The sequence below is a fragment of the Geospiza fortis genome, unplaced genomic scaffold, assembly GCF_000277835.1.
Source record: "Geospiza fortis unplaced genomic scaffold, GeoFor_1.0 scaffold443, whole genome shotgun sequence".
Taxonomy (NCBI): Eukaryota; Metazoa; Chordata; class Aves; order Passeriformes; family Thraupidae; genus Geospiza; species Geospiza fortis.
Window position 1 is genome coordinate 4917364 of NW_005054335.1, and position 25741 is coordinate 4943104.

General features: G+C 38.0%; 1 protein-coding gene across 1 annotated transcript in view; it reads right to left on the minus strand.

The window, feature by feature from the left end:
• The window catches only part of PARP8 (poly(ADP-ribose) polymerase family member 8), a 143347-nt gene that overhangs the window by 30898 nt on the left and 86708 nt on the right, over positions 1 to 25741 (minus strand). Inside the window, exons 4-14 of the mRNA XM_005422032.2 lie at positions 24304 to 24393; positions 22883 to 22953; positions 20459 to 20536; positions 15795 to 15889; positions 12482 to 12542; positions 11344 to 11434; positions 8456 to 8522; positions 6990 to 7115; positions 4248 to 4812; positions 1945 to 1998; positions 1746 to 1841 (exon numbers count right to left, since the gene is read on the minus strand). Of these exons, the coding sequence (XP_005422089.1) occupies positions 1746 to 1841; positions 1945 to 1998; positions 4248 to 4812; positions 6990 to 7115; positions 8456 to 8522; positions 11344 to 11434; positions 12482 to 12542; positions 15795 to 15889; positions 20459 to 20536; positions 22883 to 22953; positions 24304 to 24393 (1394 nt within the window). The remainder of the gene's footprint in view (positions 1 to 1745; positions 1842 to 1944; positions 1999 to 4247; positions 4813 to 6989; positions 7116 to 8455; positions 8523 to 11343; positions 11435 to 12481; positions 12543 to 15794; positions 15890 to 20458; positions 20537 to 22882; positions 22954 to 24303; positions 24394 to 25741) is intronic.

Here is a 25741-nt window from a genome sequence, read left to right on the forward strand (position 1 = left end):
ATAGTCACTCTTTCGTTTTTGCCAAGCTTGTCAGGTTATGCTACTTCAAAGGAACTGATGAATATACGTTCAGAAGCAAAGATGGTTGCAGCTTCTTCTGTCGTGAAATGCTGACAAACTCTTAAACAGATAGCTATAAAATGATCCTTTAAACTGAAGACACAAAAGAGTAATTCTGAGAGATTTTAATCTTTATGGTGGGAAAGAAGGAATTTAGATTTTTTTTTCATTTAGAGTAGATAACTTTACATTCTGGTTCTTTTTAGTAGAATAAATCCTACTGTTTGCTTTGACCTATAGATAATAGATAAATTCCAATAACTTAAATAATTATGTTTTTCAAACTTTAATCACTCTTCCAACATTACTGATTTTGTCTTATCTCTTTCTGTAACGGGTAATATACATAGTAGTGTATTCAAAGACAAACAGTGAGGAACTGATGCCTTTTTACAGGCTTCTAATCAGTTTTGGCTACTGATAAACCTGTCAGAAAACCTTTCTTTTAAAAGATAGATATGAGCTTGAAGAGGCAAAAATAACTCTGATTAGATATCCAAAACTATAGGGGTTTAACCATGACTTAAACAGTGTTAACTGTTTGTATGGTATGTATATGCTTTTTCAAATTCTGCCAGCAGCCCATTTGCACATCCCGAATGCAGTCAGAATGCCTGACCCTGGTGCCAGTCATTGCCATGGGGAGTGACACTGAGGTGACTTCTGCTACCAGGTAGAGCAATAGTCCTCCTGAATTTACTTCCATGGAACTATCACAGACAAGATCTGCTTCAGCTTATGGGCAGTCGCTGGCCATGCTGTGGAGAAATTGCCTTTATCAAACCATTTATTCACTGGAGTTAGTTTTCCATGGCTTTAATCTTTTTAGGTTACTCCTGTTTCACTACTGGATGAAGGGCAGGTGAAACAAGAGGATTCTAAACTGCAAGACCAGCCCTAAAGCTAAGAACTGTATTCTGTTAATATACTCTTTCACAAAGCTGCACTGATCCAGCAGCTCCAGGCAGTGTGTCTCTCATGACCAATCTTACTCTTTTCCACTGTTCCACCAACAGCATGAGAGAGGCTACAATGATCAGCAGGCAAAATTCTGTTCCAAATCATAGAGGAATGAAAGGAAGAGCTGCCTAACTTTGGAGATACTGAGCCACAACAGTGCTCCTAGACTCCTAGACTGGGTCACTGCTAGGCACTGGGTCACTGATCAGGCACTTCACAGAACAGCTCCTTCTACTGCCTTTTTTATCATGTTTGAGAATGGCTCATTCCAGCAGCCTGTGAGCAAAACAAGGTCAGAAGAATTTTGCAGAGTGCTGGCATTAACACCAGTGTATGCAAATACCGTGGTCATGGCTTGATAAAAGCTCAGGGATGAGGTGCCCTAAGCTTTCAGAAGAATGCCAATGCACTGGGAAAACACTCTAATGCATTTCTCTCTGTCATCTGGCTGTGACTACTGCAGCACAATAGTGTTCAGTGAAATACATGCCCCTTTTCATTTCTGTGATATGATACAAGCCTAATTTCTCTCTCCCTTCCTTGTAAGACTTTTTTGTTTCCAAATTTACAGCAAAGTCTAGTTAATATGCTTCATATTTTTGCATCTCAAAAGAGTATTAGGATGAAACGCGTCTGAAATAATTTAATGGTTTTCCAACAGGTTTTTATGTCTACAGCTATTCAAGGCACTATAACATGCATTGTTTTACCAGCACACCACTTACCCTCAGCATAGGGCCATTCTGGAACACATGAGGTTCATCACAAACTACACAGTATTCATTCAGTACTGGTATCCGCTGCTCAGCAAATTCAATAGTCTGAGAACAATGAAAATGAGAATAACAGCATCTGCTTAAAAATAATTAAAAGTCAGCTCATGCTCCACAGTGTTTCATATATGAATAGGATATGACATCCTACCTGCACAAGAAAGCCACGGTCTCGCACTGGAATGCATTTTGCACCATAATTTTGCTGCAAGGGAAAAGTTGAGGCAACTTCAGTGTTGGCAGACTAATTATAAGGAAATGGTAAAAGCATCTGTAGGTTTTTGCATGTAAATATGTAAACAATTTCCATCTAAAGAGATCTCTCACTTGTGTGAACCAGGCATTACAAATAATCAATCCCTTTACTGTTTACTGAGTATGGCGTAGGTTTCTAGTATTTCTTCCTAGTTCTGAAATCTGATGAAGATTTGTATCTCAGCATCTGAGAAACTTTAATCTCAAATGAAAACACAGTGCCTTCACTCCATCCTAATAAACTGAAGTTTGGTAATTTCCATTGCGTTTTCACTACATATTGCCTATCCAAATATGGGCTGCATGTTAAGGCTTGAAAGACTACCATAACTCTCAGTAAGGCTGAAAACCTTTTTATTTTATATGTACTAAGGTCTCACTTCTGCAACACTGCACTAACAGATCTTTATGCTCAGTACTACTCAAATTATTTTTCTTTCAGCACACAACAACATACATTAGAAGTAACTTCTGTTAACAAGAGTCAGTGAGGTTCAGACTTCCCTCCAGATTGACATCTGTTTCAATCAAACATTGTTTTGAGTAGAGTTACATCAGCTTCATTTACAGTGCTTTGGCAGTTTTTTTAATAGGGTTATTTCCTTTCATTTTTCTCCTGTTTAATTGCTTAACTGCTTTTTCATTTTTCTTCTGGGAAACAATCCTACTTGTATTCATATATGAGACTCCCATATTTTAGCTGAGAATTGAAGGGAACTCAGTATCTTAATTCATCACTTCTACATTCCACTGACTTCAAACTGCAGTTAGGCACCTAGGTTACCCATATATCTGATGCCTGCATATAAAATGCGAAATAAGACTCTTGATGCCCTTCCACTAAAGTCAAACTACATCTGACCATGTATGTGATGATCTCCTCTCAAAGTAAGTGCATTGAAGCAATAAATTATGGGTAGGTTTTATAGGCTGCCAAACAGGGCTTGCCTTTTTTCATCATCAGGTGATAACATCAGTAATGAAACCTGGTCAGCTCTTCATTATCTTAAAAAACCAGAGGGACTTTTCCTATTAATGTCAGGAGAGAAAAGTCTTGCTATGGTAATACATTCTCTGCTGAATCAGAAAAAAAGTGCACCTCTAAACTGCAACAAGAATAAAGTCTGATGGCTCATCTTAAATTAATTTTGCTGTGCACATCACATAAGTCAACCACACAGCATACATATAAATGATCTTATGATAGTGTATCTCTGCCTTTAGATCTGAAGAGCACAGCTTAAATCTTATTAAACTAAATTACCATGAAACATAGTGCACTCAATATAATTTCATTATTTAGAATGAACTATTTTAAACATATGCATGGCATCTGAAGGAAGAATCAGCTTCCAAGGTACCACCAGGCAAAGGGAGTAGAGAGAACTATTTTCTAAACACTTCTCCCCACATCAAACACAAAAAACAGGCTGTTGTCTTGAAAGACTGCAAACAAACCCACTCTTCCTTCTAAAGTAAAAAGCCATCTTCAAGGAGGTATAGGCAGAAGAATTGATTTTGAAAGCTCTTAAATGCAAGAGTATATGCTGCCCTTTGTCTTCCCAGTTGATCATGTCTCAGAGGAGAGTAAGAGGGCCAGCATGAGCCCAGTTCCTTGTGTGGCCTCCAATGTCTCCAAACACATTCGCAGGTTCAAGTTTAACCCTTCACAAATGTGCAAGGGGTGAGCTCATTCCAATATGATGGTGATGATGATGATGATGATGGCAGATGCAAAGACTAGAAGGAGAGGTGACATGGCACTCAAACCATCTAATGGACAGTTGTTTCCCCCACAAAACAAGCAGGGAAATTATAGAAGTCCTCTGCAACCAACCTAATTTTGCAGCACAGAAGTGCACACTCTCCCTTCTTCCTGTAGGAAGTATGCCGGGAAGAAGTGGGTGACTGAATTTTTCCCATGGCCAGCAGCTGTGTGTTGAGCTGCATTTCAACATGACACATACAATCTCTGTCCTGACCCCAGCAAATTCTGATTTTATAACTTAAGTTTATGTGTATGCACAGTTGTTTGAATCCTCCTTAAAAAGCTGACTTCATTGCTCTTGTCCCCTAGTATATCTAATATAGTCACTATCATATATCCTAAGTATTAATGCCTTCACACAAAAAGCATAATAGCACATTTGGAAAATAATAGGAGGAAAATGAGCAGAATACAAAAAAAATATTACGCACAGCAGCTTGTGAAGGTGATGATGAGGATGGTGTTAAGATACCAATAAGCCCTGAGGTAAGAGAGAGCCTCCTGCTCTCTGCCATGGTGGACTCCTTGAAAGGCTCCATTTTGGATGATTTAGGGGCATTGGAGTAAGTCTTGCTGAGCAACTTGTGGTTCTTCAATCCATCCAATTCTTCCATTCTAAGGTTACTGGAGCAGGATCTGCTTAAAAGTTTGTGGGGCTTCAAGGTGCTGTTGTGCTCGCATCGAGGATCCCCAGAGCACGACCTATTTAACACCTTATGGGGCTTTAAAGAGATACACTCCTCCTGCTTGACAGCTGCAGAGCAAGCTCGGCTCAGCAGTTTGTGCGATCTGAGAGCCATTGTCTGTTCAGCCCTCGGGTCGCTCGATAACGAGCGGCCAAAGGTTCTGTGGGATTTTGTGGCACACACATCCTCCGCCTTCACTGTGCTAGAGCAAGTCCTTCTCAGCAGTTTGTGGGTCTTGGAGATGCCGTCCTGTTCTGACTTCAGTTTTGATTTATTCTTACCACAGCCAGGTGGAGGATAACTTGGCGACCTTAGCATAAAGAACATGGAAAAGTTGGAGAATAATCAAAATCCTGGGCAAATCAAGCAAGATCACACAGATGTAAAGACTCCTAAGAGTCACCTGGGTTTATATTTTTCACTAGTGATAAAAGCAACCCAGCCTTCTAATAAACAAATATAATACAAAACATCTTCCAATATCAAAACAAACAACTTCTATTTACACATGAGCTCATCAATCAAAAAGACAATCAACTACTCAAGTAGAAGTTAGACCTGTGACCTTACAGCTTTTTGTAAGGTCTTCTGTGTCTCAAAACAAACCAATTATTCAAGAAATTATCTTCAAAATGAAATCCACCTCTTATAACAGATTTTCCTTATCAAAATCTGTATTTTCTATGTAATGATCACAGCATGATCCCATGAAAGTTATTGTATTCTGGAAGCAGCATAAGAAATTCTATGCTCAGATCCAATGGAAAATACAATGAAGTACCAGTGAAACTTGGAGACATTAAATTTAATTCAGATGAAAAGGATATTATTTTAAAATCATCCTAATAATCTGGGCATTTTGTGAAAGACAAATTTACCCTTCTTTCTGGTTATAGACAAATTCTAACCCTGTACCACGAGAAATGAGAATGTGAGAGACCGAAATTACAAACGCAGGAAGTAAAGAACAAAAGGTTTTTATGAAACAACATTCACACAAACTGTCACATTTCTGTAAGGTTCACATTCCCCTGTCCTTGCAAAGAACCTGTAACAGGTATGCTGAATCATTTTCCTATGTTTTATAAGCAACACCAATCTTTGGAGGTTTTTTCCTTTGTTTTGGTTTTTTTGTTGTTGTTTTTGTTTTGTTTTGCTTTGCTTTGGTTTTTTTGTTTTGTTGGGTGGCTTTTTTGTTGTTATTGTTGGGTTTTTTTTGGTGGGGTTTTTTTTGCATCAAATAGAGAAGTAAAAACCCAAGGGGAGAGGCTGGCAGGTTTCCCCACCCCATTAGCAAGTGTTGACAGTGGAGGATGCAGGTGGAGGCTGCTGATTCACTGTAAGCAGCTGGCTCACTATCACCCTCCTGCAGATGGGAGGTAGGACTGGTGCCCCGGGGACAGAGAGGGTCCCTGCACTTGGGCTGAGCCATCTCTGGACTTAAGCTCCCAAACCAAGAGGAAAAAGAATGGGCTGATTTTGTATTCTGAATAAAAACAAGCCCCAAGCTACAGCCTGTGTTTGGCAGTAGTGTATTGCTTGGTAGGGAATGGATAAGACTTCTACTCAAAACACTGTCTTTCCTCCTCTACCTTTGAACAAATAATGTTTTGTCATTTTTGGCATTCCCTCCTTTTTCAATCTGAGCAATTGCTGTATTCTATCTCTTTTTCATACTCTGAATTTAGAAAGGTAAAATTCATCAAAAAGAAGTAATATTCAAAGAAGCATTCAATTCAAATTCAGTAACTGAATCGAAGGAGTGATCTGTCAACCCTCCATAATCAGGAAAACACACTAAAGTAAATAGTCACAAACCTGAAAGAGGTAAAATCAGAGCCTGATTCTACATATACTTACGAGTATGAGCAACTGGCAGAAATCGTATTAAATTCAAATTCATTCAAACTATTCATTAACTCTTTCTTACGCTTTCTAATGCCTTTTCTCTTTGAAATTCTGTGCCTGCATTTCAGAAGTGGAAAACATTAATGTAGTCAAATACTGGAGAGGGGAGGGTGCTCAGCATCTTTAAAAATCATTCTTTCAATTATGATCATTCCAGTTTAAAAAAACTAAATATCCAAACTACTGTATAAAGAAGAGCTGCAAAAACAAAGTTTTTAAAAATATACATAACATATGCTATACATATGTATGACTTGAATTTTTATTCTTGCTATTCAAGTAAAGATAAAATAAAAATACCAACATAAGTTAAAATAAAACTACTTATTTCCAGTTCCAGTTGTAACAAGGCTGTTTCAGAGAGCAGGGCACTGAAATGCTCTGGCTTCTAATAATCTTAGAAGCTGCAACAGTACCTAGTTCACTCCTGATGTCATGTAATGCAAGGACAGGAAACCCATGAGGTAAGATATAAATAGAGAACTTCTCTGTGGAGAAAAGTCAAGATTTCACCTTGTGAGGTCTGCTGTGGATTTTGAACAGTTTATGGTAATAACAGCCCATTTTTCTTGCTAGTACCTGCGCAATGTAGAAAAGATGTGCAGAGGGGATTTCACCTTTTTGTCAGACACCTTCTTATTGTGCGTACAGTTAGATTTTTCTTTACTGTTCTTCCACTGTTGTGTAACAAATGTCTGCATGATTCTGCAAATTAAGATAGAAAAGAAAGGTATTCCTATCCAGCCAGGACATACTCATTTTAATACTATGCTCTCGGTGGTCACACACAGGTGACAATGCACTGTTCTCACTCTACAGCTGAAATTTTCTGTCATGTATGTGGATTAGTGACTGGCTGCCCCAGCTCCTCAAAAACCCTTTTTTTCCCACATAGAACTAATTTAATATGAGACTTCTAATGAGAATACAGTCTGTGTGAAGAACCACTGCAACTGCAAAACTTATGCAGACTATCCCTATCATGGAGGTCTAGAGACAAACTGAGTCAAGGGCACCAAATCCAGCTACAGAGGTCTACCTCTCACATGACCACAGGCTACTGCATCTGCATGGCTAAGCAGAACCTTGTTCTCTGACTAATCTGGCAGTGGGGGTCTTAATAGTGATAAAAGTCAAGGCTGAATTTGGTGAAAAAAAGAAATATCCCATTGCCATAGCCATGAGGGACCACTGGGCCCATGGGAATTTTTAGTCCTGCTCAGTTGTGAACTGTGCAGCTATGTTCTTGAAAATGTCATATGGGAACCTTTAGTAATTACCTGGTGCAAAAATCACAGACAGCGTAAATAGCAAAACATTTTAAGAGAACATTTTGAGGGAGCATTTCTGGTTTTTTTCCCTTCAAAGTCATGTACCATAGAGATTTTAATAACTTGCTTCATTTGTAAGAATATAAGAAAGCTGCACTGAATTTCTTAAAACACTAAACAAGATTTTTTTTTCCTCAGGGGTTTCTTAATGTTGTAATGGTGAGATACTAAAGCCTATATACTTAAAAATTTATCACATGTATAAAAGCATATGCAAAGAGATGACTCAGCAAAATTGTATTAAAAAGAGTTGTACTATGACCACATGAAACTGCCAGGTTTTTTGACTGTCCTCAAACATGGATGGCCTAATTTCTGTGGTATATCCTAGAGGCAACCATGAAAGCATAGCCCCCTCAGGGTATGCATGGGGCTCAAAAAGACTCCTATTTCAGAGGCTTCACCATCTAAGCAAGAACATGAAATTGAACATTCCTAGATATGGTCTTTATACCTTTTATAGCTTACTTCCTAAAAGGTACCAAAGTGACAGAAAACTCTGCCAAGTAACACAAATCAGGTTCTCATCAACAGCTGTCAAATCCAAACTTAAAATAGCAAATATTGACTTTTATTTAAAGATAAACAACTTCAAGATACTTTAATCCAACAACAAACCTGACAACATGAATTTTACTCTACTTGACATGGTCCAGTAACTAAGAGAGTGCAATATTTGCCTATAAATATAGGTTTGTACTATTCTAGACTTACTTTTTCAGCTGATGTCCCAGCCCAAATCTTTCCTTAGTAGAGATCTGAAATACATCCACAGTTGGCACTAGGGAAAAAGGACATTTGACACGTGAATTTACAGCAGTAATGACAAACTCATGACCACGTAAGTCTTATTTCAGGACCCTCTTCTTTGTGGAGCTTGACTACAGACAATTAAATTGAAGCAATGGTAAGGATTAAGAAAGGAATGGCCCTTTTTGAAACCTCAGCCAATACAATTTACAATTTTACACATGGAATTCTCCCAAATGTATCTCTTCCCACTTATTTTATTTACAAAAATATGTCTTTTTATACATATACATTATGCAAGTAATGAGCAGCATCAGATTAAATGTATCTGGACTGAGAGTTCATCTCACCTAATATTTTAAACTTTTGCCCAAGTAAGTAGTCTATACACACTAGAGTTCCTGTGGTTGCAAAGGAAGTCCAGACTGAAACTGAACTCATTTGTATCTGGATTTTGTTCCTGAGGGTGTTTTAATACAAGATCAAAACCCATCATCTAAGTGCCTGATACGCGAATTCCAGTGGCTAAGGATCATCCTGAAATTTCCTCAAGGCCTGTCCTAACACTGGTATATCCATATTCATGTCAGAAATTGCAAACATACAGGGTAAAGGATGGAAATTAGCTAGTGGCATTGCTAAAGTCCTTCAATAACATTTGTTAGATAGAAGTGGCAGATGGAAGCCAGTACTTGTGGACAGCCACAGGGCCTCAAGGCAGGACAACAACCAAAGCATATTACACGCATAAACAGACTGCATACTTTGTATTGCATAAGGTGATAATGACCAAGGTAAAATCAAAAAGAAATTAAAACAAAAAAAAATGGGGTTTGTTCAAATTTTATCAGAAATGGAAAATCAATATTTTGATGTTAATTTGACCATTCAGCAGAATTTTATTCAGAATATCCAAGTTGTACTCAAATTTTGCTTTAATAGATTAAATTTGATAATAAAATACAATATATCTAAGTTTGCCATGCAATTTTACTTAGTTCAAAGGTCAGTAGTTAGCTCTCCTCTAATGTTATTAATCAAATAACATCAAACATAAACTCATCTTTTAAAAACAAACCAATGATTTTTTTTCAAAAGGGATTAATGATTTCATTAAGTATAGCAACATCTTTGGATTGTCAAATTTCAGACACACTACAGGGGGCTGGTGGGATGGGGAATACTTTAAGTATTATTACACCTACAATCAGCAATCTTAAAATCTGACATCTAGACCAAAATTTTTGTCTAGACTCCACAATCAGCTGAGACATGCCAATACCTCCACTGGCTGATTCATCCTCTCTAAGACAAGTTTCTAAGGCATGAGGGACAAACTGCCCACGCAGACGCTACTGAGACAAGCTATTAACTAGAAGAACTACCTAAAATCAGTACATTACACAGCTACAGGGTGGTGCTCATATCCCCCAGTGTGCTTTGCAATGTAATGTGCTCCTGTTTCTCAATCAATAGAATGTAGTACAGCAGAAACAGATACAGTACAAAATTTTGGCTCTGTATTCTCAAGAAAACAGAAGAGGAATTCACAAAATTAACACAAAAGATGGTGGATCTCACTGTGCTTTGCTAGTAAATAAAGAGACATGGCTGCAACAGCAGCTGAACTCATAAAGCCAACGTCAGCAAAGTTCTTGCCTGTGGCCCTGCTCCTGCCTCTCTCAGAACTCTGGCACTCCCACAAGCAGCCAGCTGCAGCACTGGGAACGGTGCTTGCACCTCAACCTTGCCAGTGATCCAGAATATATATATTCTTGTTACTTCTCATTTCTCACTGCACGCTGCTCTATATACCTCACCTGCTCATATTTGCTGCACCTCTTTATTTCTTAAATTACATTTTGATAGGAATGTTCTGAACATTAACACTGCTTCCTGCTACTGCAAATGCATAGTTTAAGATCTGTATATTAACAAAAATGATTGAAGTAATAAACCACAGACAGAAAGACCACAGTCAAGGGGAAAAAAAAGATTGGTATAATGAAATGCTTATTTGAATGAACAGAATATAGCTTATAGTTAGAACTGTTGGACAACATATCCTATAGAAATAGCTCATTGGGACAGATTTTGCTAAACAGGACTTGAAATATCTATTCATTTTCCAGAGGCAGAGCTCTCCCACAGATAAAAGCATGAACTGACAGCCTGTACTGCAAGTCTCCAAGGCTGGGCAAGCTATTATCCAAACTGAGCCTGACTTGCACTGTAAACATATATCTGAAGTTGACTCGTTTATGAATGCTTCCAAATCTTCAAAATCAGTTGATTCTTCATGAGCTTGGCCATTTTTCTCTAATGTGAAAACTTTACTCACTTAAAAATTCTTTCAAATCTGAAGATTTCCAGAGTTCACATACTCATGTAGAAACCAGAAGCTGAAAGGGCAATTACCATGGCCTGACTCTCTAAAGCTGCATGAAGAAGGGCATATTAATGTGCTGCACAGGTCTGTGTATGCCTTCATTATCAGTCATATCTTATCGGTGCAGATGATGTTTGATTTCAAAAATGAGGAAATCACATATTAGAAACTCTCAATCTTTATTACTTAACCCTGGTTCCTAGGGGAAGCAGTTGCATCTCAAAGGATGTCAGGAAAACAAGTTCCGAAAATCAACCTATGAAACTTTAAATTAGATGCCTGTGTCACTAGGAAGGGCCCAGCCATGCAAATACATGTAAGCCTAATTTCAAATCAATAGGACTCCTCTCAGCAGTAGAAGTGAGCACAAGCAGGATCAAAGATTTGGTAGTGAATAAGTGTCTGCCCCATGGCTCTGACTGGACACCACACAAGGCACAAGAATAATACAAAATTGACCAACCTGGACCATTTAGGTACTGTGTGAGTGAGCAGTGCAGTCGCACTATTATAGGCTCTGTGCGAATTACATCCCAGGCCACAGCAATCTCCTCCTAGCATAAGACAAAAAGAAAACAACAGACAACATTAGCCATTGTGAGGAACTACTGCTTTTTGTCAGTCTACCTTAGGGTTGCTATAAACACCATCCATCCATTCACCCAGTTGTTTAGCATCTACTCCAACATAACACATTAGACTCAGGACAAATTATGGCACATCAACACCCCACGAAGAGCAGTGTCAGACTACTTCCAGTTCTTGGCTGAGCTCATTTAAACCAAGCAGAGATTTATACACAGCACTGCATGTACAGGCAGAGACATCCCCATCTACCAACAGGTACTGCTTCAAAGCTGAGAAGTAAAGGAGCAAAAAAAAAAACCAGAATAGAAACTAGCCCCATAACTAAGGGCTAAGGAAACTTTAGCCTCTTAAAACTGGTCTAAATAATTAAAGCTATGATCAGATTTTCTTAAAAATTTAGTAAGGCTCAGTAACTGTCTTGTGTGCTGTGTGGGTCTGAAAATAAGACATATCTGCGCAGAAGCTAATGATGACCTTAAAAGTTCTCATTTTTGTTCTTTATATAGAGGCCAGGAAGTTGCTGCACAGATGAGGTGAGGAAGTGTGAAGCTGAATGACAGCACAACAGCTAGAGAAGCCACGTTGCCAGCAAGAAACAGCAGTACTGTCCCTTTGCCAGTCAACCCTCTCTCTAATCACTGTACAAGGGCGCTCCTGACAGAGTCCTCCTCCCTTCAGGATGTAAAAAGTGCTTTCTCCTGACTCGTGCTAGGTTAACATACAAATAATGGTGTTTCGTTTATATTTATTAAAACATTTACCATTCACAAAAAATGTCTGGAAGGAAATACACATATGGCAAGTAAAAGCCTAGCACAGCATTTTAACAATGTGGTCATAAAAGGGAAGAAAACCTTTCCACCGTGTATCAATCAATAATGTGACACCCACTTGTGAAGATCAAGTTTCCAAAAAAAAGGGACAGTATCAGTGGTTGTCTAGAAAGTCTGATGTGTAGCGAAATTAAATGGGTATGAATGTTCATTATGTAATTCTGTGATTAGATTACTTACATCAAGAAAGCTAACATCAATATGTAGATCAATATCTACATCATCAATGGCTCCATATTCCCTGAAAGGAAATAATTACATTACATTAGAGCTCTTTAAGATACTCCTCAATCCAGGAGTACTTACAACATGGAAGATTTTATAAAGGATTATCTTATCTGTAAAATCAGAATAGTTATAAAATACACATTTACATAGATTAGATCAATATTCCCAGTGGGTGACCGTCTCCTGCACTTAAAAGCTTTTTTCAGAGGATCTTGCTTAAACAGGCTTGCTTTTCCACTGATTCCCCAAAATATCTCTCCATTGCTGCTATGTATTTCTGTCTCACTTATTGCACAGATAAACGAAGAAAAATTAATAGTCGCACGCTACTCCCACTTATGACACAAGAAAACCCTTGATAATTTTCAGAAGTATTTCAGATTAACAGCCAGTAACCTAAGAATAGGCTTCAGATAAACCACTGTAGACAAATACAACATAGCCTAGAGGATGGCATGATATACCTGGGGAATTGCTACATATATTCAAGCATTTGTTTGTCAAAAATAAAGACTGCCCTGTAATGTGCTACAGGCAATAGTTACCTTTTTTATCTGTTATGTGTAGTATTGCAAGATTCAGATTTAACAGGTATTTCATTGCCATCTGCAATCTTACATTTAAACTGCAACTTTTCTGCCTCTTATTTTGTGACTCACTCTGATTGCTCTCCCACAATGCACTTGAAGACTTCTGAAAAACAGAGCTAGAAAATACATATTCACACACCTAAACAAAAATCTGTTTTCCTTTTCATTTACATTACTTAAGTGGACAATGTTGTAGAAGTACTCTCAAATTTTCGCAGATTAGTTGCCAGCCAATAGGATGTTTTTAACTTTAAAACCCCATTTTTCTGCTTCTTGTCACAGTGACTTCCATGCTTTTCTATTAAACTTGACTAAGTGCAGAGCAGCAGTTAGTGCATAAATCAGTCAATAAGGCAGTTTTGAAACAGTAAAATGTAATTGTTTCCTGCCGAAGTGACCTCTTAGCTGGGGTAGGGCTGAGTTTGCACTGGAAATCGCTTGAGCTCTTCCACAGTTTGATGAAGGGAGCCCCTTCCACCAAAATTCAGCAACCCAGTGGTTCTCTCTGGTCAGGGGAGATCAGGTCTGCCCACACATTGCACACACAGGGCAGGTGAACAGCAGGACAGGACCTCCTGTATTACAGGAGACTTCCCAGCCACCTTTAGTGCTGCTCCAGTGTCACCTCACCCAGAGGTGACCTCCTACAGCTCACTGAAAACCTGGCTTTGAAACAGGGAAGCTCTCCAGATACTGAATGGCTTAGCCACTACCCTACCCATCAGTGGCATCATTTTTGTTCACTTTCCAGGAGATCCAAACATTGTTATGCTATCTGAAGTAATTTTTTATGAATGCAGGCTGGTGTTACTCACAAAACTGAGATTCAAAAGGCTGTAAAAAAGAATAATTTTATAAATAAAATTAAGGAATGTTTAAACTAATGGAATAGAAAGATTAGTCAAGAATGAATAAGATAAAAATTAGTTTTAACTGTGACATTTCCATATTCACTTGAAATCCCTTTGCCTGCACTCCACTACTATCCTAGAAGATGGATTTTAGGCACACGATGCTAAGTCTAGTTTTAATTTCCCAAGCTGACGTGAGGAGGAAATCATGTTTTATTCCAACACCTGCATCTTATGATCTGCTGTCTACAATAGCTTCATCAACACATCTTGAGTTTGAAGCTCCCAGGGGTCCTCTGCCCATAAATGAATAAGCACTGTAAAGAGATCAGCTGGATGGATCACTTTCTCGGGCTTTTGTGGCCAGATTTCTAAGGGCAGTGGTGAAAAGCATGCAGATACAGAAACTTCACTCTTACATGTAAAACTGACTCTGTGACAGGAAAAGGTTACTGAAAGGAGGGTACACTGTCTAGGAAATATCCACTCTCAGTGGATACCCTTGTCGGACAAATTTGTCTCTTCTTAGAGAAGTGGAGCTGCACCAGGAGGATGAAAATGAACACTTAAAGCTGTAGGGTGTATTTCCAAGAATTTGTAAATATTTTCAGCTGCAATAGAGTGGACAAAGCATGAAAGTTTTACACATGCCAAAAGTAGCCACGGGTGCCACTTTCTATAGAGTGAGCTCAAGGGAACCACAGTGTTTCCAGTGAAACAGCTGATTCAATAAACTATATGCATTTAAGTTTCCAAAAGGTTACACATAATGTTTCCATTTTAGGAGCTTGAAGTAATTTCATAGTTATCAGTTTAGTGAATAAACATTTATTCATTTCCTAAACCTATATACAGCTATTTAGATTTTGATTCCCCAGGTTCTTGACGTGTGATAAATTTCCATTTAATTTGAAAAGGTAGAGTACACCCCAGCTGTAGGTATGTTCTCTCTTCTTCTTACTTGTTTTGTAGGACAACTTTGATATTTTCCTTGCAATGCAGGACAGGTCTGTTACATCTTACCTACCTGTTATTTTTATGGAATGATTAAGATTACATTGATGGAAAATGAAGTTATAAAATACCTGATGCTTATTAAAATATATATGTGACATGCCTATGACAGAATCATGCACATTCATATCTGCCCAACAAAAGTAGTGTGTAATTATTCTTAGCAATTCACATCTGACCAAGGTTCTACTGCTTCCCTGTGTAGGATACTTTAGGTCCCCACAATCTAAAAACTTCCCTAATCTCTGATCAAACCCTAGCTTCTTACTGTCTCTCTCATGATGACAATACAGAGTATTTGATCACTCATTCTACCTACAAACAGCTTTTCTGAAGAAGAAAAACTGTTATTGTGTCTTCTCTCTCTCTCTTTTTCTCCTAGACCAGACAAATCCAATTCCTTCAGTCGTTCCCTAGGGAAGGTATTTATTAAATCTCTTATCATTCCTCTTGGCATCCATCCCTCCAGGGCAAAATATAGAATATGACAGAAAAAGAGTTTAACAAGGGTTTAGAGAAATGTTGAATAGTAATTTACAACAAAACACAGCTGCCTGACTAGAACTGCTAAAGACAATGATGTTTTAGAAGAGGGCCGTTCTCAGCACAGCTACTTGCAACCATGCTGAACAACAAAAGAACCCCCAAAAACCCAGCACTGATGCTGGTTTGCAATGCTCCCTCCTTTTGTCACACAACATGCAGAGATGACCAGAAAAGACTTGTGCTTCGGCAGTCAGGGAAGGTCCATAGAGAACTCAAAGTCCAAAACATTCAAGATTCCACAATACAGAAAGGCCAGTGCCATACCTGAGAGATACTGCATTAGGTCCATAGATCTCTCTCACTGCTGTTAAATCAGCTTCCAGCTGTGGGTGCTTGTGAAGTTCTCCATCATAGCTAACCTGTTGGGGAAAGAAAAATATTGGGAGTTCTGTATTTCATTTCTGGCACCTGATTTGGACTATTTACTCTCTGTAAAATACGTTGCATTAAGATTCTTTAATGCCACACTCAGAAAGACAAGTTGAAGCCCCGAGGCCACCTCATCTGCTAAAGCAGTAAGATTTTCAAAGCAGGCACCTCTGCCTTGAAGTGTTTGGAGGGTTCTCTTCCTGTTTGCGGGAAGAGAAGTTGCAAAGGACTCATCCATCTGTCCTATTTTGTCCCAGGGTTTGTTCTGGGACACTTGTGTATTTTAAAAATGTTAAGTAGGGTAAGAACCAGAAGTTCCCAGTCTTGCCATCCTAGTCCAACCACTGCAGCACAAGGGTTTGCTCACTCTTGCTTTGTTGTCACACTCTCATATATACTAGACACAGAAAGGCTTGGGCACAAGAGAAGCGTGAAACTATTCTCCATACCCAGCACCCCAGCATCTAAATTACATTTTTAGCTTACTCACCGGCTACATTCTGCCCACCAGTGCAATAATATCAGATGAAAAAAATAAAATTAAAAGAGCATTTTCCTGTGTTAAGTATTACACCAGAGCAGGTATAAAGAAGTATACATCTAGACACCAACCCCCCCTTTTTTTCAAACTCTACATGAAAAATGGAAAAAGTTATGTTTGTGCTTACACCAAAAAGCAAAACTTGTGAAATAGTTTGGTTGGACTGTATGAAGTCAGAATAATTAATATACTTCTACCTTCTACAAGGTCCAAAATACCTCTTTGGGCATGTAACAATCTATTCATTATCTGTCTATTATTACCTTCTTCTCAAGCAAAATGATCCTGATTGTGTGAACTTAAATCTATGTCTTTAGAGCAATTAGAATGACAGTAATTCCACAGAAGTCAATGAACTGCCTAGATTTGAACAGATTCAGAAATGACCATAGGATTTGGTCTGTAGCTTTGACAAATTCAGAAAGCAAAGCAGCAGAATGCAATTTATCCCTTTAGACCGACACATATAGATAACCTTATACAGGAATCCTGCAGAGAATTCTTGTTATTGCAGAGCCACATCCATATGCAGTACTATTTCTTCCATTTGTACACTCAAATCTATGGGAAACCAGTTCTATGACACTTACAGCTCTGATACTTAGAGATGTGTTTTTCAATTTAATTAAATGTCAGTAGTATTAAAATAATAATCAGATTATCACCTTTTTACGTTTGAAAATCAGCAGAAAGTAATTTGATTGGACTTAAACCTAGAATTCTTTAAGTATGAGGCACAAAATTCATCAGCATGGCATGAACATGTATTTGTCAGAGATATAAATGTTATCCATAACCAGAAGATTATAAAAAAGTATCCTTCCTTGGTTTGGGCAGGCATGTCAGAATAATTTTCCAAGTAGAAGAGCATGGGAAGAAAATTGTTATTGCAATTTTTTTCACTTTAGGTAGGGGGAAACCAATCCTTTTTCCATGCCCATTACTGAAAGAAGAATTCTTTAAAGATGCGTAAATAATTGCTGTCCTGCTTCCAAAGAAAGCACAGCAATCATTTCACAAATCGCAGCAGCAGTGCACTTGCCACCTTTGTTGGTCCTAAACCAGATTTTTAAATCAGTCTTATGTTTCAATAATAGTAAAATACAAAAGGAACATTATGCAGAACACCACACTGCTTAAAATAATGTTTTTTCTAATCTATTTTCTCATGGTAAGAGGCTATGAACTCAAAAAGGAAATAAAACAGTGTTCTGGCAAATTTTAAGACCACAGTATGGTACTTCCCACCCCTGAATTAGTGCCACAGACATATTGATGTACACAGAGGAGGCTGTCAGGGTTTTGTATTTCTGCATTTTCAAGTATGTCTTGTAGCAGAAGCATAAGAGACATGCAGAGAGAGAGCCAAAGGCAGTAGTATTTCTGTTTTCATCTTCTGTTCTTATTTGCAAATGTAGAAGATAGTGATTCAAAGAAAGAATTAGCAGAGTTGCAGAAAAAGTGAATATAAAAGCTAAAAAAATCTGGTAATTTTGCTGTGACTGAAAGGTCTATGTTCAGAAAGTCTCTGTTTTTTATCTGAGACCTTATTCAGATTATTTTACAAAAGGTTGCTTTTTAGAAGGAGATTAAGCGATTTACAAACCTAAATCCCATTGAAAATCAATAGGCCTTAGACTATTGAACCACTTAGCTACTTTAAAGTATTTATCCATTAAATCCTTAGGGAGGATTACAAGCAGGTGCTTAGGAAGTGGATACAAACATTTAATTTACAAGCAAAAGGTTGCATCTTCTTTACACTGCCCATGAAATGCCACTTCCCATCTTCCATGGGCCTTGTTTCATCAGCAGCAGCTCTCCTGCCTTTCCAGCTGCAGCCACTTAGAAATGCTAAGAATTATCCTGACCTCCATCCTTCCCAACTGTACTGCACACAATTGCACTGGCATCTCTCCCCTCTATTTGTTAAAGTCAGTATTTCTGCCCCCTCTCTCTGTGGGCACTTGTCTCACAGGAACGAGCTTGTCTTGTGTGTTCCCCACGCATATGGCCAAATCTTTTGTCTCCCAATACACCTGGTGCTCACTTGACAACTCCTACAATGCCTCTGCTTGAAAACGGGTTGTTCTTTTTGGTCTTTCAACAGACTTTGCTCATTACCTGATTTCCTATTTATTTTCTGAGTCCTCAGTGTTATTTTTTAACTCTAAATATCTTCATTAGATTTTATCTTTTTGACCATGAAATTTTAAATTAGATATGTCCTTTTTTCCTCTTTTTAAATATACTTTCTGTGATGCCTTCTTTTTTCTTTTCTTGTTTGTTTTTCCGTATTTTGTTTATGGATATTTTATAGACAAAACTGTAATAATCAACTGATATTATATTTTTATTGCAGTCTTAATTTTTTTTTGCCAGTTACTATTCCTTCAATTAAATGTCCTACCTCATAGTGAAGACAATGCAATATAATCTAGTTTCCATTTTAATATCAGGCACTTAAATTCTAACCAGTCTTGTTTATTACACAGGTCTTTTACACCTTGCAAAATGCTGTACTGCTATCTGTGTTCGTATCTCACAGGCAGTGCTAATATTTATTAATTCATTCAGGCACTGCCAGGCATCCTTCAACAAATGTATCAGCCCTGGTTCAAGAAATAAGCACTCCCAGCTGTTTTCTGCCTTTTCCTTCACCTTGAGGTTACTGCCCTTCCTTCAGAGCTGAAAAATGAAGCAAGTACACACAACTCATCACTACAGGACAAGATCAGAAGCTTTTTCCTCTCAGGCAGACTACAATAAAACATCTCTCTTTGCAGTGAATTATGTGTATGGTCCTCCCCAGCACTCCCCAGCATGGGACTGTAGGAGTCAGCAGCTGAAGGGAGGCAATTCCTGCAGTCGTTTCTAAAGTGAACATGAGTCAATTCCCCATGTTGGCTATTTCAAACAATGAAAATAAATAATTTCAGTTCAAGCTCCAATATAACTTTTAATAGCTTTTCAGGGGCATAGCACTGTTTGTTTCTTTGTGGGGTTTTGTTGGTTTGTTTTTTTTTTAACTGTACAGCACCTCAACATGGATTCTGTGTGCTAGCCCCACCGCACTGTTGGCTCTGCAGGAGAGGAGGCTCAGCGATGTCCTGCTCATCAGCATCCCACGCTCTCTGCACCAACCCACCCTGCTGGCACTGCTGCCGTGCTCCTGCAGCCTTGGCTCTGCACCCAGGGCATGGATGGCTTCAGCCTCAAGGCTGAGGTAAGGGACAACCTTCACAGACAGCGACAGTAATTCACTAAAGTGTTCATTGAAATAAACACTTCTAATAAACAAAAGCGAGGAATGACTCCTTGGGGCAACATTGAAGCTAAAAAACAAGAGAAATCTGAATAAAGAGACTAGCAGCACAAAGCACACTGCAAAAGAAAAAGGCATGAAAAGATTTTATTGCCCAATACACAAGAGAATGTAAGAATTAATTCTGCTGAGGGAACAAGAAGGAAAGACACAGAGCAGCGCAATCATCTAAAATATGCAGCATTTTTCAAGGTGAATTTTACTCTAGAGCTCAGAAAAAGAATGGACTATTGCCTAGACCAAAATTGTTTTGTAATAATGATTTTCACCATAAAAATGCAGTGCTCTTTACTTTAAAAAATGGCAATTCTCCAGAAAGGAAACAGATCTGGATCCAGTCTGACTTCCCATTTGTATTAATAATGGGGTAAAAGCTTTACAGAGTCAGGTTATCTGTTTCCTGGAAGTAAGCAAGTAGCTTCTATTTTCAAGCTGAGGGGTATTTGCTTTTTCCATTTTTATAGCTTTGCAAAAGCAAGCAAAGTGATGTTATTTTGAAAATGTTGCAATTATAACTTTGAACACATTCAATATTTATGCCATAAAATGCTATGTACATACATACACATGCCACTCTACTCAACACTGAAAAAAAACATAAGAAAATAAATATTATAAATGTGTAATGGAGTGAACATAAGAACTCTCAAATATTACTTTCCTGGAACTTGTGCAAAAAATTTCCTGCATTACCTGTCCTCCATAATAAAATTCCTCAGAGTCATTATCTCCTTCAGAGTCTTCTTCAACTGTGCTGCTGTGTCGTGACTCCTTAATGGAAAAGGAAAGTTAACAATGATAGAAACAATATGTTGACCTTGCATGTACAGATCTGAATGTAACTACAGGAATTATGCTTTTATGAATAAGCTCATAGCATCCTTTCTTAAGAGATCTTTTAGTATAATTTTTTCAGAGCACTCATTTTAAGAATAATGAATTATCACATGAAAAAAACACCTAATACAGGGTACATAAAAACACCTTGAATACATGTTGGAGAAATAATACTTGTGTGGTTAGAAACACAGCATGGTATTTTAAAGAACTGGAAAATTCAGTTCACTCTGTGCTTTTGCCAAACAAAGACTAACTTTCTCACCAAGACTGGTTCTGGACATAGATCTTTTGGTGTGTCAGCAATCTACTACAATTTTATTTTACTTTATCCTTATAATTAAATCCTAATAGTTTCAGGAAACAAGTCCAAACATGGAAAATCTTATGTTCCTTCCATGAAAACCTGACACTCTGCTGCTTAATTATTATTTTTAACAGAAGTTCCATCCTGGTGCTGGGAAAGTTTCAAACTTAATTTTCTGAGTAGCTCTTCTCTGAGACAGTAAAAATTAAGGATTAGAGAGTCCTATGTTTACCTAAGTAAAACCCCCTCCAAATAGGCTGCTTTGTGAATAATGTCAAGTAAACTGATCTGATCCTGGTACTGACTGCAACTCAGCATGAGATAAAATGTTATATTCTGATTCCCACCACTAGAACCTTTACTTATAATTATGTAATTGCTTGAGAGAGTAATTCTTGTTTCCCACAATGCATATGTTATTTCTATGCCCTATGGTGACTAGTAGCCCCTAAAGAACACCTAGTAAAATCATCATTCTTCACTTCAACCTGAACGTAACATATTTAATCCCTTTTTTCTTATTCGTGTTCTACATGGATATACCATAATGGAATAGAAATCAGAAATATGAATCAAAAAAGCAGAAGTTACCCTTAAGTTCCACAGCCATAAATCAGTCAGTATGTATACACACATCACCAATTTCTGTGGTCAGATATTGTAATCCCATTTTTCTACCTCTGCCTCTATATTCCTGTTCTATTCACTGTATGTACACATACAGAGCAAAGGTGTATTTACCCAACCTCATGGCAACTTCTGTCAAGATATGAAAAATAATTTCTGCTTCACTAAAAATAGATAAAATAACTATAGCCTTCTTTGTTTTATAATAAAATTACTTCAGAGGGAAGTATGTTTCAAAACAGAAATCAACTGAACAAAAATCCCACACAGAACTCTCACATTAAAATAGTGACAAGCCCATCATATCCTAACCAAACCTTGAACTGTCTAGCCAACAGAAATCATCAGTATTAACAAATTTTTTTATAAAGGGGTTTTTCTCAGTACTTTTGCATTTAAGTACCTGATTCAACTACAAACAAAACAGAAGCTCAAACTCAATCCCACAGAAGTTAACTATGTTTCAGGCTTTTGAGGAAATGGGTAAATTCTTCCCACACTTGTTTTTCTTATGTTCACAGAGCACTGAATACAATGATGAGGCAGAAGAAACAAAGTATTTTCAGTGCAGCTTTTCACGTCAAATGACATTTCATTCACTAAGAAACCCGATACACATAGCATCCAGGCATGCTTACCTCCCATTTCCAGGCTAAGAAACTCAGCACCCACCCTGACCAAAGGAAGACTTTAGGTGAAGCACCTGAAGTCCTGACAATGCCCAACCCCCCACTTGAGGCAGGAGCCTTTGGGTGCCTTCTTTGAGGCCATGACACGGCCAAGCACCAAGAGTGGGTTTCACCTTTGTGCCTCCTCCTCCTCAGTGAGATTGGTCAGAGAGCTGCACAAGAGGCACAGGGCAAATGCCACCATGCCTGGAAGACCCTAACACTCAAGACCCTGCTCATGGTGAGAAGAGTCCCACACAGGCCTAGAGTCTGCAGTGGGATTGCTGGGGGATATATGAAGGAGCACTCAGGAGGAAGTAATTGAGATGAGGTCTTATGTGCCAGAGTAGGTTGAAAGGTAATGGAATCAGTGTCTACTTTTCCAGGAGAGCCATATATTTAGGGCCAAAAGAGTCTATAATACTGTTGGACAAAAAATGAAACACTAAAAACATATTTCCTAGGGTAGGAGGAGAATCTCTATCCCAACTAAGTGAATCGCTGATTAAACCATTTATGAAACCCAGAGAAATATGGTAATCTTCTAAAACACGTAAACATGCACAGATTGAATAAGTACATTTTGATAGGAAGTCTATGTTAAACATTCATATTCTATTATTTTCTTTTGTTCCTTAAAATAATTTCTGTTAAAATATGCATACAAGAAATACATACCTCTCCATTCTCCCTCTGTAATTTTGACTTTATGGATAAGCAATAGTTGACATCATTGGTTTTTCTTAATTCTTAAAAAAAAAAGGAAAATAAGGAACATAGTGTGGATAAAAAATGAAATTAGTTTTGCATATGCAGATTTGGAATTCTTAGTTGCAGTAGTATAGCAAATAAGGAACAAAAAGTTACAGATATGAAATGTATCAAAGAGTTTACAATGCAACAATCTAAAATTAGGAAGCCTCTACTTCCCAGAAGACTTTTTTAAAGTGTGAATAGAAACTCAGCTGATCCATCTAGGACTTTTTTTTTCCCAATTAGTGATTTACAATTTAGTGTCATTCATTAATTTAATATAATTTATAAAAGAATGAAAAATCAAACCCCTCAGGAAAACAAAATCTTCCATATAAAAGATAGGTTTTTACTGTATTGTAAATTACAGGCTTAATTTCTTTTCAAAGTAAAGAAATATTTGCAAGTAAAATTTATCACAAACTTCTGATGATAACAGCAAGATTGTGTTTGTGTGCCCCTGAAATAACTTCAGTAAGATTATTCTTGATTCACATCTGTATTAATGAGATAGTGAGTGAAGATCATACTGGTCCCCCAGTAGAATTCAAAATAATTCTCTGTTATGCAAAAAAAGTCAATAATAATAATAATAATAATAATAATAATAATAATAATAATAATAATAATAATAATAATATACAAAGTCAAGTGTTCCTATCTGAAGACCTGCCAGAATTAAGAGTGCTCTGTGCAGTTTATTCTGCAGCCTGAAATAATCAGAGAATTTGTCTACTAGAATCTAAACTGTCTCCATTAAGTGGATTTGTTAATAAACAAATCTTTATTAAATACAATATAAGCGTGTCTGTATGTCTGACAATCATACCCTTTCATGTATCAAGTACTTTTTGAAAATAAGGAAATAATTTATAATGAAAGGGCCCCCAAAATCATTGGGAAAAAACAAATCATTTTTCTATAGTGGAATTTAGTGAAACAGCTAAACCATTTCCTGAAATAATTCACCAGGGGCAGCAGTAGTTACAGACTGTTTCATCCGCAGTGGTGAAGATTTAGTGAAGTTTCAAGCAAGTGATCATGAAAACTCATAATTGGAAAGTATTAAGCATCCCTAGCTGTATTCAAGGGGAATTGCTCTAGCACAGGCTGCAAGACATTAAAAGCAAAAAATACATTCTGCACACAATTGTAGTGATCCCCAGAAGAAATATTTTAATTTCTTCTATTCTGAAATGTTGGAGAATTTACTAAAACAAGCCCAGAGAAAATAGCAAACCGTACAGCTGAACCCTTTAACATCATATCTCCCTCTAAGTTCAGACAATATCCTTGCTTTCCTCCAAAATTATGAATTTGATAAAACTCCGTGGATATAGGATTACCTGTAGCAATTTGGTGGAAAATTACTGGAATTGGCTCTGTTGTAACTAACACATCTTCATCGTTATCAGAACTGGAAACATAAGTGTTATCTACGAAAGAAAAACACTTTGCATGGTGAAGTTCCATTGTGCTTTGTCAGCCCCTTCCAATGTTTCCTATCCCAGATTTTTGTCACAAGGAACCACTTCCCAGGTGCTTAGGGAAGCTGAGCACTACCACCTTCCTGGTGTGTTTGGATTTCATCCCTTGAAATTGTTAACAAAAAGAAAAAATATTATAAGTACAGGAGATTCAGACCCAAACTTTATAAAGCAAAACCATGGAGTGTGATGTCATAGCTTTTGTGAGTCACACCAAGTTCTGCTCTGAACCAACCCACAGGGCTTAGGGTGGCCAGCCTTTCCCAAAGCCAATACTTGTTGTGTTTTTTGCTATGTTTGACCAAAACTCAAAGCTAGATCTGATAAGCAGACTGAAAGCTGCACTGAGAGCAGGGTGCTGACCTGCCAATTATGCCAAATACCTGTGCCTCATTTTGCCTTGCCTAGTCACAACAATGTTATTTGAAGTGTCTTCAAACCTTTCTATCACCTGATTCAGGGAGAAAAGAAATCCCTCCCACTTAACCTAAACATTGGTATGTATGAATATTATAACTATTTCACCAAATTTTCTTTTAAAATGTAGGGATTAGACCAAGGAGTGTGTCTGTTGGGTTTTTTGGTGGGTTTTTTTGGTTTGGTTTCTTTTTTCTCTTTCCAACTTAATGTTTCCTAACAAAAACCAAGAAGCAGCAGGAGTTAATTTTGCATGTACTGCTGAACTGCTTATGAAAGCAATGATACTTTGTTTTCTAATGGTCTGGGCTGAATTGAAACCTATGCTCTAGAGCAGAAAGGCCAACAATTAGGATAATCACAAATAAAGTGACTTACGTATTATAATTTTAAACACTCGTGTCCCACACCAGCAACATGCATGAACTCACACGCAATTTTAGGCATACTGCTGCAGCCTCAAAGCCTTTGAGTGCTCCCAGTGAAATGTTGCAGGTGTTAACATTAACTGGGAGGAAAGTACAATATTATCATCCTTTGTATCACAGCAGTTCTTGGCCACCTTTATCAAGAGGGAGCATGGGGCTGTTCCACGCACCGTGTGCCAGGCTGGGCAGGGCAGCAGCTGCACCCCACACACAGATGGGTTTTCCTGGCTGCCACTTGCAAAACAGCCATTCTGCCACACACACACATCTGCCAGGTCTGACTCTGCCCCACACCTTTGCCTACTCCCTCTCCTGTGCTGTCCAGCAAGGCAATCTGAGGGATCTGGGGCTGGCTCCACACACACAGGCTGTGTGCAGGAAATGCTGCAGGAGGCCAACACCACAGATGCCCAAGCCCTGCACTCCTTGGGGCACAGCAGAACATCAGTCTG